The following is a 15438-nucleotide window of genomic DNA, read 5'->3' as shown; positions in this document are numbered from 1 at the left end:
ATTCTGGTTTCGGTGATTGGATAGGTGGTGGCGGGGTGGCACCAGCCAAGCCGCTTCGAAGCTATCAGGGTGGCAAGAGTCCCCTTGGCAGCCTGGGGGGCTCATCTCGCTTCTCTAGAGACAGCTCGGTATCCCTGTATAGTATACCAGGTTAGTAGCAACTTCAAAGCGAGCTGGAAAATGGAAAAGCCCAAAAATGGAAAAATAAAATAGCTATTTGTGATACAAGTGCGCAAAGTAGGCGATTGCGCACCAGAGTCAAACTTGCAGCTCAAGACAAATGCAGGCTTCACACTTTATCCCCTATAGTCCTAAACGCCTATTGAGTGTAGCAACGACAGCGCCATCAATTTGGAACTATTGCAAAGAAATTTGAATTGAAATTCAATACTAACAAGAAATCTTATATTTAATCATTGATTTTAGACCTTGGAATAATATTTTTGATTGAAATAAATTTATGTTCACTGCTATTTTTCATTAAGTTTTCTCGTTTTTTCTCTCAATTGTCCATCTTTTTCTTTGAAAAGTGTACTATTCTTGTCATTTTGGGCTAAAATAAACCTTTTGTGGTTTGAAATTAACCTTATTCTTGGTTAAAAATGCTTTTTTTTGGTTTCAACCTAAACTGTACTTGGTTGAAGGTCTAACTACTTTGATAAAAATTCATTTTATTGTTTGAAAAGTCATAATTTTAGTTAATAATTAATCTCATTAGCTACAAAAATGAACTATTTTGTGACAAATTCTTATTTTTTTGGCTTCGTATTAATCCTTTTATCTGGAAATTTAACTATTTTATTTTTGTTTCATAACTGATATTTTCTACTTGAAAATTAAACTATTTGATTAAAAATTAATGTTTTTTTTGCTCTGTTAAAAATTTGTCTGTTTGAGTAGAAATTTAATTAGTTGATAATTCTAGTATTTGGTTGAAAATTCATGTTTCCTTTGTTCAACTTTTTGGTTGAAAAATCAACTGTTTGATTAAAAATTAATGTATTTTATTGGAAAATCATCTTTTTTGTTAAAAATTCTACTATTAATATTTGTATACAGTTATATTAAATAATATTCTGCTTGATTGAAAGATGAACTTTTTGAATTAAAAATTCATTTTTTTGTTGAAGTTTCATCATTTCAATTAAAAATTCATCGTTTTGGATGAAATTCAACTTCACTTGTTTGAAAATGTAACGACTTTGTTAAAAATTTATTATCCTTGTTGAAGATTCATTATTTGAGTTGAAAATTCCTCTTTGGTTGATCAATGTAACATTATATTAATAAATAATATTCTACTTGGTTGAAATCCTTAATTAAGAATGCATTTTTTGGTTGAAGATTCCTTATTTCAGTTGAAAATTAATATGTTTTTTTCATCAATGAACTATTTTCTTCAAAACTCTTTTTTTTTGTTTAAATATTAATCCTTTTAACTGAAAATTAACCTATTCCACTTTTGGTTGAAAATTCATCTCATTTATTTGAAAATTCAACATTTTTGATAAAAATTCATGTATTTCGATGATTTTTTTAGTAGGAAATTAATCGTTTGTGGTAAAAATCACATTTCTTTTGTTTTAAGTTCAAATAAATTTAAAAACAAAAATAAATTTTGGGTTTGAACTTTCGAAGTCTTCAAATGCTGCAACCGCACTAGTAGCAATTGACTTTGCACACGTGTATCACTCGCTGTTTTTTGCAACAGCCTTCCGAGAAAATAATTTAGTAAATTTTTACATTTTCGCCAAATTTCTGATCAGGTATGTTGATTTCAGACAAATTTGTATACATTTTTTTAATTAATTTTTTTTTAATCTTTAAATTTTGCCGGTGTGCAAAGTTACTGATCTCTAAAGTGCGCATGCGCATCCATTGCGCCAATAAGAAAATTAGATGTGTTCGAAAGTGCGCATGCGCCAATATAATTATCGCAGTCTCCTGGATTCATGCACTTTGCACATCATTTAGAGGCATGGAAGTCCTTACTTTCGAGGTGGTTGTTGCAAAAATTAATTTTTCTATACGGTTTGAATAGGCGTTTTATTAGATCAGTAATTTAAATTATAACTCGGAAAAATTAAATTATTTTAATTTGAGGATGGCCACTAGAGTGGGGAATGATGGGAAATTTTTGCCTTAAATCGAGTGGTCGAGTGGTGCTCAAGGTTCTCATAAAAAAGCAAGTGCATAAACATATTTTCTACGTTGGAATTAGGTAACTCGGCTTCATACGCTTCCCCCCATTCCTCACTTTTCCCCCTTTTTTAAAAATTCCTTTTTTTCCTTTATTCGAAAAATCCCCCTTTGTCTCGTTTTCTTGCTTGAGTGAGAAGTGAACCAAATAAGAAAATCCAACTGTTTTTGGTTTTGAGTTATTTTTCTTAATTAAAAATCTCCTACTCTATTTTTTTAAAGTCATGTTTTCGTTAAAAAATGTAACAGTTTTGTTGTATATTTGTCTTCTTTTCATACAAAATTGCTCCTTTTGGCGAATAAATTCATCTATTTGGTTAAAAATACAACTATCTTTTTAATAAGTCAAACGCCTTATAAAAAAATAAAATTTTTGGTTTCAAATTTTACCAATTTGGTCGCAATTGAAACTTTTTTCTGTTGGAAACAAATAATCTTTGATTGACAATTCAACTTTTTTTTTGAAAATTCGTTTATTTTTAATAATAGTTCAACTATTCAGTTTTAAATGCATATGTTTGGCTTAAAATTATTTTTTCTTGTTTAAAATTAACTATATGATTGAAAAATACTCTTCCTTGATTGTAAATTTTTTTTATTTTTAGTTGAAAATTCATTTTATTGGTTGAATATTTACCATTAAAGTTAAAAATGTATCTCTTTGATTGAAGAATTAACTATTCTTTGGTTGAAAATGAATGTTTTTGGTTGAAAATTCCACTCTTCTCGTTCTGAAGTTGAACTGCTTTGTTAAAAATTCATTTTTGGTTAAAGATTCAAATATTTGATTGAAAATTCATCATTTTATGTTGAAAATTCAACTGCTTGGTTAATAATTCAACCATCTATTGAAAATTAATCCGTGTTAGCAGAAGGTTTCAACTGTTTTGTTGAAAGTTCATCTTTTATGATTGAATTCAACTAGTTTTTATTTAAAAGAAAAATATTTTTTGGGCTAAATATCAACCACTACATTTTTGTGGCGAAATTTTTGTTGTTGAAAATTCAATTGTACTTTGTAGAAAGCTGAACTACTATGTTAGAAATTTATTTTATACGTTGAAGTTCCATCATTTAAGTTGAAAATTCCTTTCTTTGGTGAAAAATCAACTATTTTGTTGACAAATTTTTTTTTTGCAAAATTAATCTTTTCGACAGAGAATTTAAATATTCCATTTTTGATCGAAAATTAATATTTTTTAGTTGAATATTCATGCACTTTGTAGAAAATTAATCTTTTTGGTTGAAAATTAAACTATAATTGTTTGAAAATTGAAATAGTTTGTTCAAAACTCATTTTTTTCAGTTGAGGATTCATCATTAAACATTTTTTTTTTAATCTGAAAAAATATCTCGTTACGCTCCGCTGGGATTCGAATCCAGGTCTTCCGACTGCCGTTCGAAATTTTCATAATTTCTGTTGAAAATTCATTTATTTGGTTGAAAAATTAACGATTTTGTTCAAAGTTCTTCTTTTTTCGTTGAATATGAATCTTTTTAATTTAAAATACCACTTTTGTTTGAAAATTGAAATTTTTTAGTTAAAAATGCAATCATTTGGTTGGAAATTAATCTTATTGGTTGGAAAATTCAACTATACTTGATTGAAAGGTAAACTACTTTGTTAAAAATATTTTTTTTTCTGTTGAAGATTCATCATTTCAGTTAAAAATTAATTTTTGTTATTGAATATTAATATTTTTAATTGAAAATTCTTTTATTCCATTTTTATTTGTAAATTCATCTTTTTAGTTAAAAAATTAAATATTTGTTGGAAAATTCATCTTCTTGGTTGAAAACACAACTATAATAGTTCGAAAGTTGAACTTCTTAGTAAAAACTATTTTTGTGGTTGTTTGAAGATTCATTATTTTATTTTGAAATTCATCTCTGGTGAAAAATTAACTATTTTTGTGAAAATTCTTCTTTTTTTTGCGAAATTAATCATTTTAATCGAAAATTCAACTACTCCGACTTTTGTTGACGGTTTATATTTTTAGTTGAAAATTTAACTATTTGGTTTAAAATTCATGTATTTTGTTGCAACTTAAACTTCTTGTTTGCAAATAGAACTATACTTTGCTGAAACTTAAACCACTTTATTAAAAAATCTTTTTCTTTTTTGTTTTGTTGAAAACTAATCAATTCAATTGAAAATTCATAAATACAGTGCCTACAATAGTTTTATTTTAACGCATTTATTCCTCCATTTTCCCTGTTTTTAGTTCATTTTGGGTTGTGTAGGCTGAGTAAAATATATTTGAATAAATAATGAGATTATTGAGAAAGTTGAGAGCGGTATTTGTACACTTCCCTAAAACCCCCTGATAGAAAAATTATCCTGTGGTATTTAGAATTCACCCATACTGGTCGCCATTGAATCTTGCAGTCAATTAAGCCTAAATTTGCAAATAACCTGTCATTCGAACTTTGTTCGGATATTTAAAAGGAAGTAATGCATGCTGTTAAATAGTATATCATTACGATATAAATCACCTGTAATATTTGGTAGTTGTTGGTTTGGATTGGGTAGAATTGATACAATTAGTACTTGAAAAGTATCATCCCTCGCAATATTACAGGATCATATTTAGCTTTAATTTTTCACGTTCAGATTCATAAGGTCCTAATTGAATGACATAAAACATGAATTTCGATGTATCCAAATTACAAGATTCTATCTCGGAGAAACCAAATGAAAAGGTTCTAACTCGTGGAGACTTAATAAAAAGGTGCTAACTCGCGTCGAGATTCCTCAAAGCTTCAAAATCACATACAAATTGTATTGGGAACACTAGCGCCCTCAACATTATAGCACCTTTTTATTTGGTCTCCATGAGATAACACCTTTTCATTTGGTCCATCCGAGAGAGCAACTTTTCATTTGATCTCTTTGAGATAGCATCTTCTTATTTGGTCACTGCGAGATGGAACCTTGTCATTTGTACCCGTCGATTTGATGAACTTTATGGTACTCGATTTAACTTTGAAAACGCAATGGTTTTTATATGGTCCTAATATGAAGTAACTGATTCTACAGATAGAATTCATGGCGAAGGTGGCTACATGAGTAGTCCAGAACGAGGTAGTGGAGTCGGAACTGGGTCTGGAAGGTATCCTCCGGTTCCTTATAGTGGTGCCAGTAGCTACGAAGATCCTTATTATTCTCAGTATTCTGGAACGGTGACACCAGTTATTGATGAGGAAGCCAGGTAAGGTCATTTTGTATAAATAATTCATTGTTAATTAAATAATTTATTTATTGAAAATAAAAATCCTTGAGCGAACGGAAAATTTCCTTCGGGGCCGTTCAAAAACTACGCAGAATGAAACATCAAACATGAACAGTATAACTGTGAATAGAAATTTTTTGAAATCCTTAAAAAATTGAAAAGTAGTGCTCTTTCCTATTTTTCATTGAAAGCTAATTTTTTCAAATTGAAAGGTCTATTCATCTATCCACTTTGTTAAAAAAAAATCATTTATTCCATTGAAATCTTGAAGATTTAACTATTTGGTTGAAAATTAAACTGTTTCTGGTTGAATTTTAATCATTCTTTTTTCAAAAAGTCGACCATTTAATAAAAAATTCATCTTTGTAGGTTAAAAATTTAACTAATTCCTCTTTTTTCCTGTTTTCAAGATACTTCTCATTTTTCTCATTTTCCTCTATAAAATGGAAAATGAATTAACAGAACCTAATAAGAAAATCCATTACTTTTCATTGAAAGCTATTTCTTTTTAATTTAAAAGTGTAAATGATATTTTTGGTTTAAAATTCATCTACTTTGATTAAAATTTCTATAATTTGATGGAAGATTAAACTATTTTGTTTATAATGATTTTTTTAATTGAAAATTAATTTTCCTAACTGAAAATATAATTAATTCATTTTTTTGCCGAAAATTTATTTTTTTCATTTAAAAATACAGCTTTTAAATCTTACTTCGAGTACTCATCTTTTTTAGTTAAAGTTTCATTTTATTGGTTGAAGATTTAAACGTTTTAATGCAAATTCGTTCTTTTTTTTGTTGAAAATTAATTTTTTTTACTGAAACTTTTACTATTTCATTAATAGTGGAAAATACAATTAAAAATTTATTTTATCAGTTAAACATCTATCTTTTTGGTTTAAAATTCGACTTTTTAAAAAAAAATTATGTTGAAAATCTATTTTTGGAACTGCGTATTTAACTATTCCATTTTTGGTTGAAAATTGATCGTGTTTTGTTAAAATCTCAAAAATCTGGTTGACATTTTTTTTTATTTTGTAAATTCATCTTTTTGTTAGAAAATTAATCTTCATGATGGAAAATTCAACTCTTTTGTTAAAAATTGGTCTCTTTAGTTTTAACATTCGTATTATTTAACGATTTTTTTATTTAAAACTAAAATCTTCTTTTTTTCGTTGACATTTCAACTAATATATTTTTTATGAGAATTAATATTTTTATTGAAAATTCTATTATTTTCGTAGAAAATTCAATTAATTGTTGAAAAGAGTCTTTTTGGTTAAAAATTCATACTTTCGGTTTGTAAATTTATCTGTTTTCTAAAGAATTATTCTTTTTGGTTTGTAAATTCGACAATATGGTTGATTTTTTTTTCTCTTTTCCTCGTTGAAAATTCTTCAGTTTTTTGTTGAATATTATATTTTTCGTTGAGAATTAATCTTTTTGGTTTCAAAATTCAACTGTCTAAAAAATTAATTTTATTGGATTGAAAATTCATTTTTGCTGTTGTTAAATATTCCTAATTTTTGATGAAAATTTGTTAAAAAGTCATCCTTTCTGTGTGAAAATTCAACTGCTTTTTCATAATACGTCTTTTTTATTGACAATTCCTCATTTTATTGGTAAAAATGTTCTTGGTTGAAAATTAATCTCTTTTGATTCAAATTCAATCGAAGTGGTTTTAATTAAGGATTCAACTATATTCTTGAAAATTCGTTTTTTTTATTCGAAATTCAACTGTTAAAAATTAATTTTTGTTGTTAATAGATTTATGATTGTAGTTGAAAATTCAACTATTTTCCTGAATAGTTAATTATTTGGTAGAAAATGTAACTGTTTTGTTGAAATCCCAACTTTTTGTATAGAAAATTCGTTCTTTAATATTAAAAATTCAAATGTCCTCTAAAAAAATTCATCTTTTTTTCTTTTTCAACAAATAATTCGTCCTTTTGGTTTAAAAATTCATCTTCTATGATAGAAAAGTCATATTTTTTGGTAAATTCGCTCCTTTGCTTGAAAGTTCAACTATGTCGTTAAAAATTTAATTATTTGATTAAAAATGATTCTTTTTTTATTGAAAATTCATCTTTTAGAAAAGTTCTTGGTTTAAAATTTATCCTTCTTTTTGATAATTCAACTTTCTTATACAAAATTCGTCTTCTTAGCTCGACGATTCGACTATTTGATGAAAAATTCAACTGTTTGATTAAAAATTCGTCTCTTTTGCCTGGAAGTTCAACCTTTTGATTTTAAATGCAAATATTTTATTTGAAGTCAATTTTTTGTCGAAAATTCAACTATTTTGATGAAAAATCATCCATCTTGCTTAAAAATTTATCTATCCGTGTTTAAAAATCAACTTTTTAAAAAAATATTTGACTTTTTAACCTGAAAACTTGACTCTTTCGTTGTAAATTCATTTTTTTTGTAGAAAATTAGTTTTTGTTTGTTAGAAAATTTAACTATTTTGTTGAAAATGTAATAAATTTAGACTTGGAATCTTAAGCGTTACATATTGAATTCAATATCGTTCTTATCCTTTAATTTTATTTAAAAGAATTTATTACTCTATTTTCGTGAAAATTCACACTATTTCCCTTGTTTTAAGACTTTTGTGTTTTTTCTATTCTTTTTTCTTTTGTGTTTTATATTAGGCGTTTATCAAATGAAATCGAAAAAGTAATTTTACTTAAAACGGGAGGGATGAAAAAGGTTTTGAAAATAGCGTGACGTAGTTTTTGAATTGCCTACTCACTGCAAATTTTGCAAAAGAAAGATTTACATTATTATTTAGTCTTTAGTTTATTATTTAGTTATTCAATTTTTTGAATTATTTAAAGTATTTATTAAAGTATTACTGAAGTATACGTAACTGCATCACTTCCTTGTTCTCTCTAAAAAATTCTAAAACAATCTCCGAATATTTTCGTTTTTTATTTTATTTTATTTTTTTTTTGTTATCTTAGATTCTTTATAGGTGGTGGAAAAAAATTTTTGTTAGAGTTGAGAAAGTTAACATAGCTATAAATGGTAGGCAATAAAGTTACGCGTATAGGCTAGCGTGTTAGGTTCTTGCAAGATAGAATGAAAAGATATGTGATACATCATTTCATCACAACACTTAACAACAAGTTCAGTGTGCGTAGAAAAATGTGCAAACGAATATCCTTTTACTTTTTATTTTTATTCATTTTTTATGTCGGGGCGAACTGTTCATTTTCATAACATTAACCTTGTAATTAGACATTTTTTCAATTTTTAAATTCTAGCAAATATGTGACGCTTGATTGAATGTGCACTCTAAATTTGAATCAGTCAAAAGTGGCTTATTCAATGTGAATTTTGACTGATTCAAATAATGCGGATTTGGTGACTGACAAATGAATCAAAAGTAACTGATTCGAAATCAGTTGGACACACTGATGAGATAAGTCATTTTACATTATCTAATTTCTGAAATTTTGAATTAAGAAAGTCTGTTTTCAACCAAAAATGGAATTGTTAAATTTTTAATGGACAGAATTAATTTTCGACCAAAAAAAGAAGCGAATCTTAAACAAAATAGATCGATCTAAACAAAAAAAGATTAATTTTTAACAAAAAAGTTCAACTTTAAACAAACGAGATACATTTTGAACCAAGATTATGAATCTTTAACCAAAAAAATCAGTTCAATTTTCAACCGAAAAAGAATCATTTTTAATCACGAAGATTAATTTTCTTCTGATAGGGGCGTAGTTTCCCCAAAATAAAAGAATTTTCAACCAAAAAATTGAAGTTTTAACTTAAAAAAAATAATTCTAAACTCCTAAAACATCGAATTTTCTACAAAGTAGATCAATTTTCCACGAAGCAGGTTAAAAATTGAAATTTTAAATAAGAAAGATGAATTTTTAACTGAAATTGAGTAAAATCTGCAATTAAAATGGCGAATAATTGACGAAAAGAATGATTTTTTAATAAAGCAGTGCAACTTTCATACAATCTAATTGAATTTTTAAACAAAGAAATTTAATTTCCCCCCAAGAAGATTAATCTTCTACAAAAAAAATCAAGTTGAAAATATTTTTATTCTCAATAAAAAACAGTTGAATTCTACCAAAAAGATTAATTTTGAACGAAGAAGATATATTTGCTACCGAAGTAGACGAATTGTTCTAATCAGCAATGTCCACTGACCGAATCAGTAATTTTGAATGATCCAAACTGAAACTTTCATTGATTAAATCAGTCATTTTGAATTACGAGGTTAGTATCATTAACTAGTAAAATCAGTAATTTTGATAAATCTAACCCGTAACTTTCAATGTGTTAATCATTCATTTGTGGTTATTATTAATAATGTCACTTCTATTTACTGATAATCAGTAAATTCGAAAGACTATTATATTTAGTCAGCTATATTGACTGACTCGTCCTTTAAAATGACTGTTTTGTCAGTTTTGTCCTAATTTTAGAAAGAATCTATATGGTAACCAGAGATGGTAACGACCGATCAGTGGAGATATATTTTCACCCGCCGTAAAAATAGAAGTCAACGCTATCAATCTAAGTCACCTCTTCAAATAAAATACATTCTGAACGTCTTTTCAGACTAGATGGAGCTATAAATTTAACATTTTTAAATTTACTTAAAAAAAAAAAAATCTGCATCGCTCCGTTGGGAATCGAACCACAGACCTTCCGGTTGCCGGTCGGCTGCTTTTCCCATTAATTTAATTTTAAATATCCTAGTTGCTGATCAGGTGTGTGTGTGTGTGTGTTTTGTTGTGGATGGTGCAGTGATACGGAGCTGTTGGAGGAATCATACAGCCTTTACGGTGTGAAACCGTCAGGTCGGCCACCATCAGGCCCCCTCGCCCGATCCCCATTTCCTCCAGGAGCACCCACTCTACCTCCTGTTGGGCCTCGGGATGATGTTACTCGGTATCTCATACATATCAAATTATATTATCATCTGTGCCTGCGTCGAAATAATATTTGTTTATGTTGTCAATATACAGGATGATCAGGGTGTCTACCTAATCGAAATACCGTGATTTTTTATTATCAGGGAAAAACTGGGGATTTTTTCAGTGACAGTATCGGACGAATATCAGGATGTCTTTTTAAAAATTAGACTCGACTTTAAAAGGTGATAACGCCGTCCAGAGTATAAATAATTTTTTGTTCTTATTCCACACTCGACCGAAATGGCCACCCTCTGCCCCTAAAAATAGGGGCGAAAGTAGCATATACTTCCCGCAAAATGAATTTGCGGGGCGAAAGTAAAATTATCGGGGCGAAAGTAAAATTAGCGGGGCGAAAGTAAAATCAGCGTGGTGAAAGTAAAATCAACGGGGCGAAAGTAAAAATTGCGGGGCGAAAGTGAAATTTGCGGAGCGAAAGTGAAATTTGCGGGGTGAATGTAAAAATTAGTCGATCAAAATTCTAGGCGCGAACAAAGCTATAGAAAAATGCGTTGGACCCGTTTTTCAGGGCCAAAAGGTAGCCATAGTCGAGAGTGGAATAAAATTCTATATGCAACATGGGACGAAAGTAGATTTTTCCCTCGGGTAATTACTGCCCTCGCGAGATGATTTTTCCCTCGGGGAAAATCTTCTCGATTGGACATTAACCCACCCGCGGGAAATATCTGCTCCTTTCGCCCCTTGTTGCATAATATACTATTAGCAGGTTGAAAACTTATTGAATTCTTCGTTCAATTAACCATAGTTGAAGTAATTTGACACTATTGGTATTAAATTGTCACGTGAGAAAGAAACAAATAAAATGCCGATTTTAAGAACTTTACCTTTCATTTAAGCTATTAAACATTGAAAAATAATAATTTCTTGTGCGAGCTAATGTGTAATAAGTCATTCGGCTAATCGTCCGGTACTACCTGTCGCGTCGCACAGTGGTCCAGAAATGGATTTCAGCGGACAAATTAATGTCACCGGTCGCATTTTGTGAGCGACTATAAAGTTATTTTCTTGAAATATTTTAACTTTTAAAATATATTTTTAAATAATATTATATCGATCCCTTTAGGCAGATATTCCATTGTAATTGTTGTGTAAAATGATTTAATATAATTTCTATCTTAACTTTTTTGGGAATTAATATTTTTTCTTTGTAAGAAATAAGTTTCAAATACTTCCCAATGTTATTTTAAATAAATAAAGTTGCAGTACATAAATATTCATAATTTTTATTAACAAATTATATTAAAAATTGCGTTTTATTCTTATATTTTTAAAGAAAATATTATTTTTTACAAAAACATCATACGAAAAACTATTTGATTTTACTTGGCTGGAATTATATATTCGAAAGGAACAATTTTATTGTTATTAATTATTTATATAAATTATAGCATTGTATTCTTATATTCATACAGAAAAAAATTTCCTAAAAAAAATATTCAACAAATAATTTTATAATATTACTTTTTTTAAACCATTTCTATTTATAATCGGTCTAGTTAGGATAGTTCTAATATGTAAAATTATCATTTTCTTTATAAGCAATAAGAACACTGACGAATTTTTTACATAATTTTTTAATAGCAATTAACAATTTTTATTTGGAATAAATAATTCCATCGAGCTAACATCATAAGCTTATTCATAGGATGTTTTTGGAAAAAAAAGATAATTTTTTTTAATATACAATTTTAAATCGAATATAATTAAATTATAATGTAATTATAATAAAAATATTACAATATAACAATTGTGATTCTGATTTGGAACAGGGACTTTTTTAAAGAATTATAATTTCGAGTTTGTTCAGGGAATTTTCCAAAAGAATTCGATGTCTGACTAATATCTTGATTTAAAAAAGAAGCATAGTGTAGTCAGATTAGAATTCCGGTCTTAAATATTAATTGTGAACAACAAAAATTTGGGGAAAAGTCCCGGAATTTCGAAAATAAAGTTTAGAATAAGTAAATAAATTAGAAAATTAAAATAAATAAAGTTTAGAATCAGGAATCTAGAAATGGTAGAAAAGTCAGGGAATTTTTTACTCAGAAAAAGTCAGGGAGTTTCTATAAGGGGTTCCTTAAAAATCTCAAAAATAATAAATGTTTTAATTTTTTAACTGAACATTATTTTATTCTATTTGTAAAAGATTTCTTTTTAAAAATGTTACAAGATTGGAATTCTAGTATTCAAATAATAATCGTGAGGAAAAAATCAGGGAAAATTCAAGGAATTTTGAAAATGACTAGGAATTTTTCAGATAAAGTGATAAAAATTAAAATGTGTAGTTCATTCAGAGGATTTTCCAAAAGAATGATAATTTTAACTTATACCTGGAAAAAGGGTAATTTTGAGTTGGTACGGGAAATTTTCCTGAAGCAATTGTGTGTCATTCTTAATTCGAACAGAGAATTTTTGAAAACAAAATTATAACTCAGTTTTAGAAACAACAATTTTCCAAAATAAGTATAATTTTGATTTGGAACATTGAATTTTTTAAAAGAATAAAAATATGCTTTAGGACGTGGAAATTTCAGAAATAGGTATAATGTTCAGACCGGGAAAATAAAAAATTAACAGGTAATTTAAAATGATCCGGCGGGTAGACACTCTGATATCATTTTTTTTCACAGAACAGTAGCGCTGAAAAATAAATTGTAAAGATTTGCATTTACAAATCGGCTAAAATGACAAGGCTATATCTCGGAAGTCCCTGGAGGAAAAAAAACTTAATTTATAAAGGGTGTTCCTGTGCCCATCATTTAAATGGTAATTTGAAATCATGTGGAGTTCGGCACGAAGCTATTAGACTTCCGAGATAGGAATTTGTCATTTGAATGTGCCGTAATTTATTTAGAAGTTTTTCGAATAATTCAAATAGTTTTTAATTTCCTTTTTTAAAATATAATAAGAATTTTTTCTTTGTAGTAGATGATTCGATAGTAATTATGCTTATGCACACGGCAGAAAATATGTAGATGAAACTTTATTAGCAATTTCTTCTTTTTTTTTTTAATTGCATGAAAATGTTGCTTTACAAAATTTGAAGAAATCCGTGAATTAGAATCTGATAGAACACATTGATTAATACACAGAAAAAAGTTAAGAGTTAATTTTTAACCGGATTTTAGAGTAAAGGTTACCTGAAACAAAAATTCCCCTATCATATCGGGTAATTCTGCTTTTACCCACGTTTGTAGAGTAATTTTTAACACTTGTGATCAATGATTAATTTTTTATCTAATTATTTGATTCATGCATACATTCTAGATTAAGTTTATTTTATTTTTATAAATAAATTAATGGATAAAATTGACATTTATTGCATTTTCGTCATTGTTATAAATTATTGTCATAAACAAATTTACTTAAATATAGCATTTCTGAACATATAACATTTTTATTTTTTACAGTATCATATAATCTTATCTTTAGGATAAAAGCTTTATATAAGATATTGCCATTTAACAAAAATGGATATTTTTATTAACAATTTTAATAAACAAGATTATTTCGGATTATTGTAGAAAGAAAATTTTTTTGGAGTAACTTCTTTTCTTTCCTTAAGAATAATATCATCATAGAAAATATTGTCATTTAACAACAATTATGATTGTTACGAAGAATCGTAATAAGTTTTTCATTCATATTTTATTTTTAACATAATTTTTATTTTTTGCGGGGTCGTTTCTTTTTACCTCATTAGTTCCAATCGCATTTTGGAACATGCATAGGACATTTTTCTTTTATTATCCCAAAAATTCGTCTTTCTGGGTAGAAAATTAAATTATTTTGACAGAAAATTAACTTTTCTATTGGAAATTTATGTTTTCGGAATGAAAATTTAATGATTTGGTTCAATATTTTGTTTATTTTTTTATTGAAAAATTTGTGTTATTTGTTGACGTAACTATTTCGTTGAAAGACCATCTTTTTCTTTGTTAAATCTGCTCTTTCGTTAAAAATTAATTTTTTAACTGAAAATTTATCTATTTCATTTTTATTTGAAAATACAGCATTTTCAGTTGAAAATTCAACAATTTATTGAAAATTAAGTATTTTTATTTAAATTTTTCTTTTTTGTGTAACAATTTTATTATTATTTGATTGAAAACTTCACAATTTTTTTAAAGTCCATCGTTTTTGACTCGAAAATCCCACCATTTGGTTGGTATTCTTCTCTTTCATGACTAAAAAATCTTTTTTGGTTGAAAATTCAATTATTATATTAAAAATACGTTTTTTTAACTTAGTTTTTATGACTGAAAATTTAACTATTCTATTTTTGTTTGAAAATTTATCGTTTTAAGTTGAAGTTTCAACTGTTAGATTAAAAGTTGAATAATTTGTTAAAAAATTATTAATTTATTTTTCGAAAATTCATTGACTAGGATGAAAATTTATCTCCTTGGCAGAAAATTGAACTTTTTTGTTAAAAATTCAACTATTTTGATTAAAACTTAAACTTCATGGTTAAAATTTTAACTACTTTAATCAAAATTCATCATTCAGAGTTGAACATTCGTATTTTTGGGTTAAAAATGCAACCACTTGGTTAAAAATTGAAATTTTGTTGTTCAAAATTAATCTCATTAACCTAAAATTGGACTATTTAATTTTTGGTTGAAAGTTAATTTTTTAACTGAATCTGTAACTATTCCATTTTGGGTTGAAGATTCAGCCACTTTGTTGGAATTTGAAATACTTTGTTGAAAATTCCTTTTTGTTTTTTGATTGAAAATTGATTTTTAACTGGGGATTTAACCATCCCATTTTGTTTGAAAATTCAACTGCTTGATTGATAGTTGATCTGAAGGACAATCTTTTATATGACAAAATTATTCTTTAGCTGAAAAGAAACGACTCCACAGTGAAGAACAATTTTTAATGTTCAAAAATGCGAAATAAGTCAATGTGTTTGTAACAGCTGTTCATAGCAATAAAAACTGTGGTCAAATTACTATCTCTTATGTCAAATTATCATTCTTGAGATGAAAGGAAATGATTCCGTAGAAAGTAAAAAGTTTCTAAGTTGAGAA

The 15438-nt window shown here is 27.3% G+C and overlaps 1 protein-coding gene across 2 annotated transcripts in view; it reads left to right on the top strand.

Annotated features, from left to right (window-relative positions):
• LOC117176829 overlaps nt 1-15438 on the top strand; it is a 223115-nt gene that overhangs the window by 156451 nt on the left and 51226 nt on the right. For both annotated transcript variants that reach the window (XM_033367166.1, XM_033367165.1), the window contains 3 exons: nt 25-150; nt 5240-5411; nt 10215-10358. In XM_033367166.1, coding sequence (XP_033223057.1) covers nt 25-150; nt 5240-5411; nt 10215-10358 — 442 coding nt within the window. The remainder of the gene's footprint in view (nt 1-24; nt 151-5239; nt 5412-10214; nt 10359-15438) is intronic.

The sequence above is a fragment of the Belonocnema kinseyi genome, chromosome 7 (assembly GCF_010883055.1).
Source record: "Belonocnema kinseyi isolate 2016_QV_RU_SX_M_011 chromosome 7, B_treatae_v1, whole genome shotgun sequence".
NCBI lineage: Eukaryota > Metazoa > Arthropoda > Insecta > Hymenoptera > Cynipidae > Belonocnema > Belonocnema kinseyi.
Note: the sequence above shows the minus strand (reverse complement) of the source record. Positions and strands in the feature narration are given on the sequence as shown.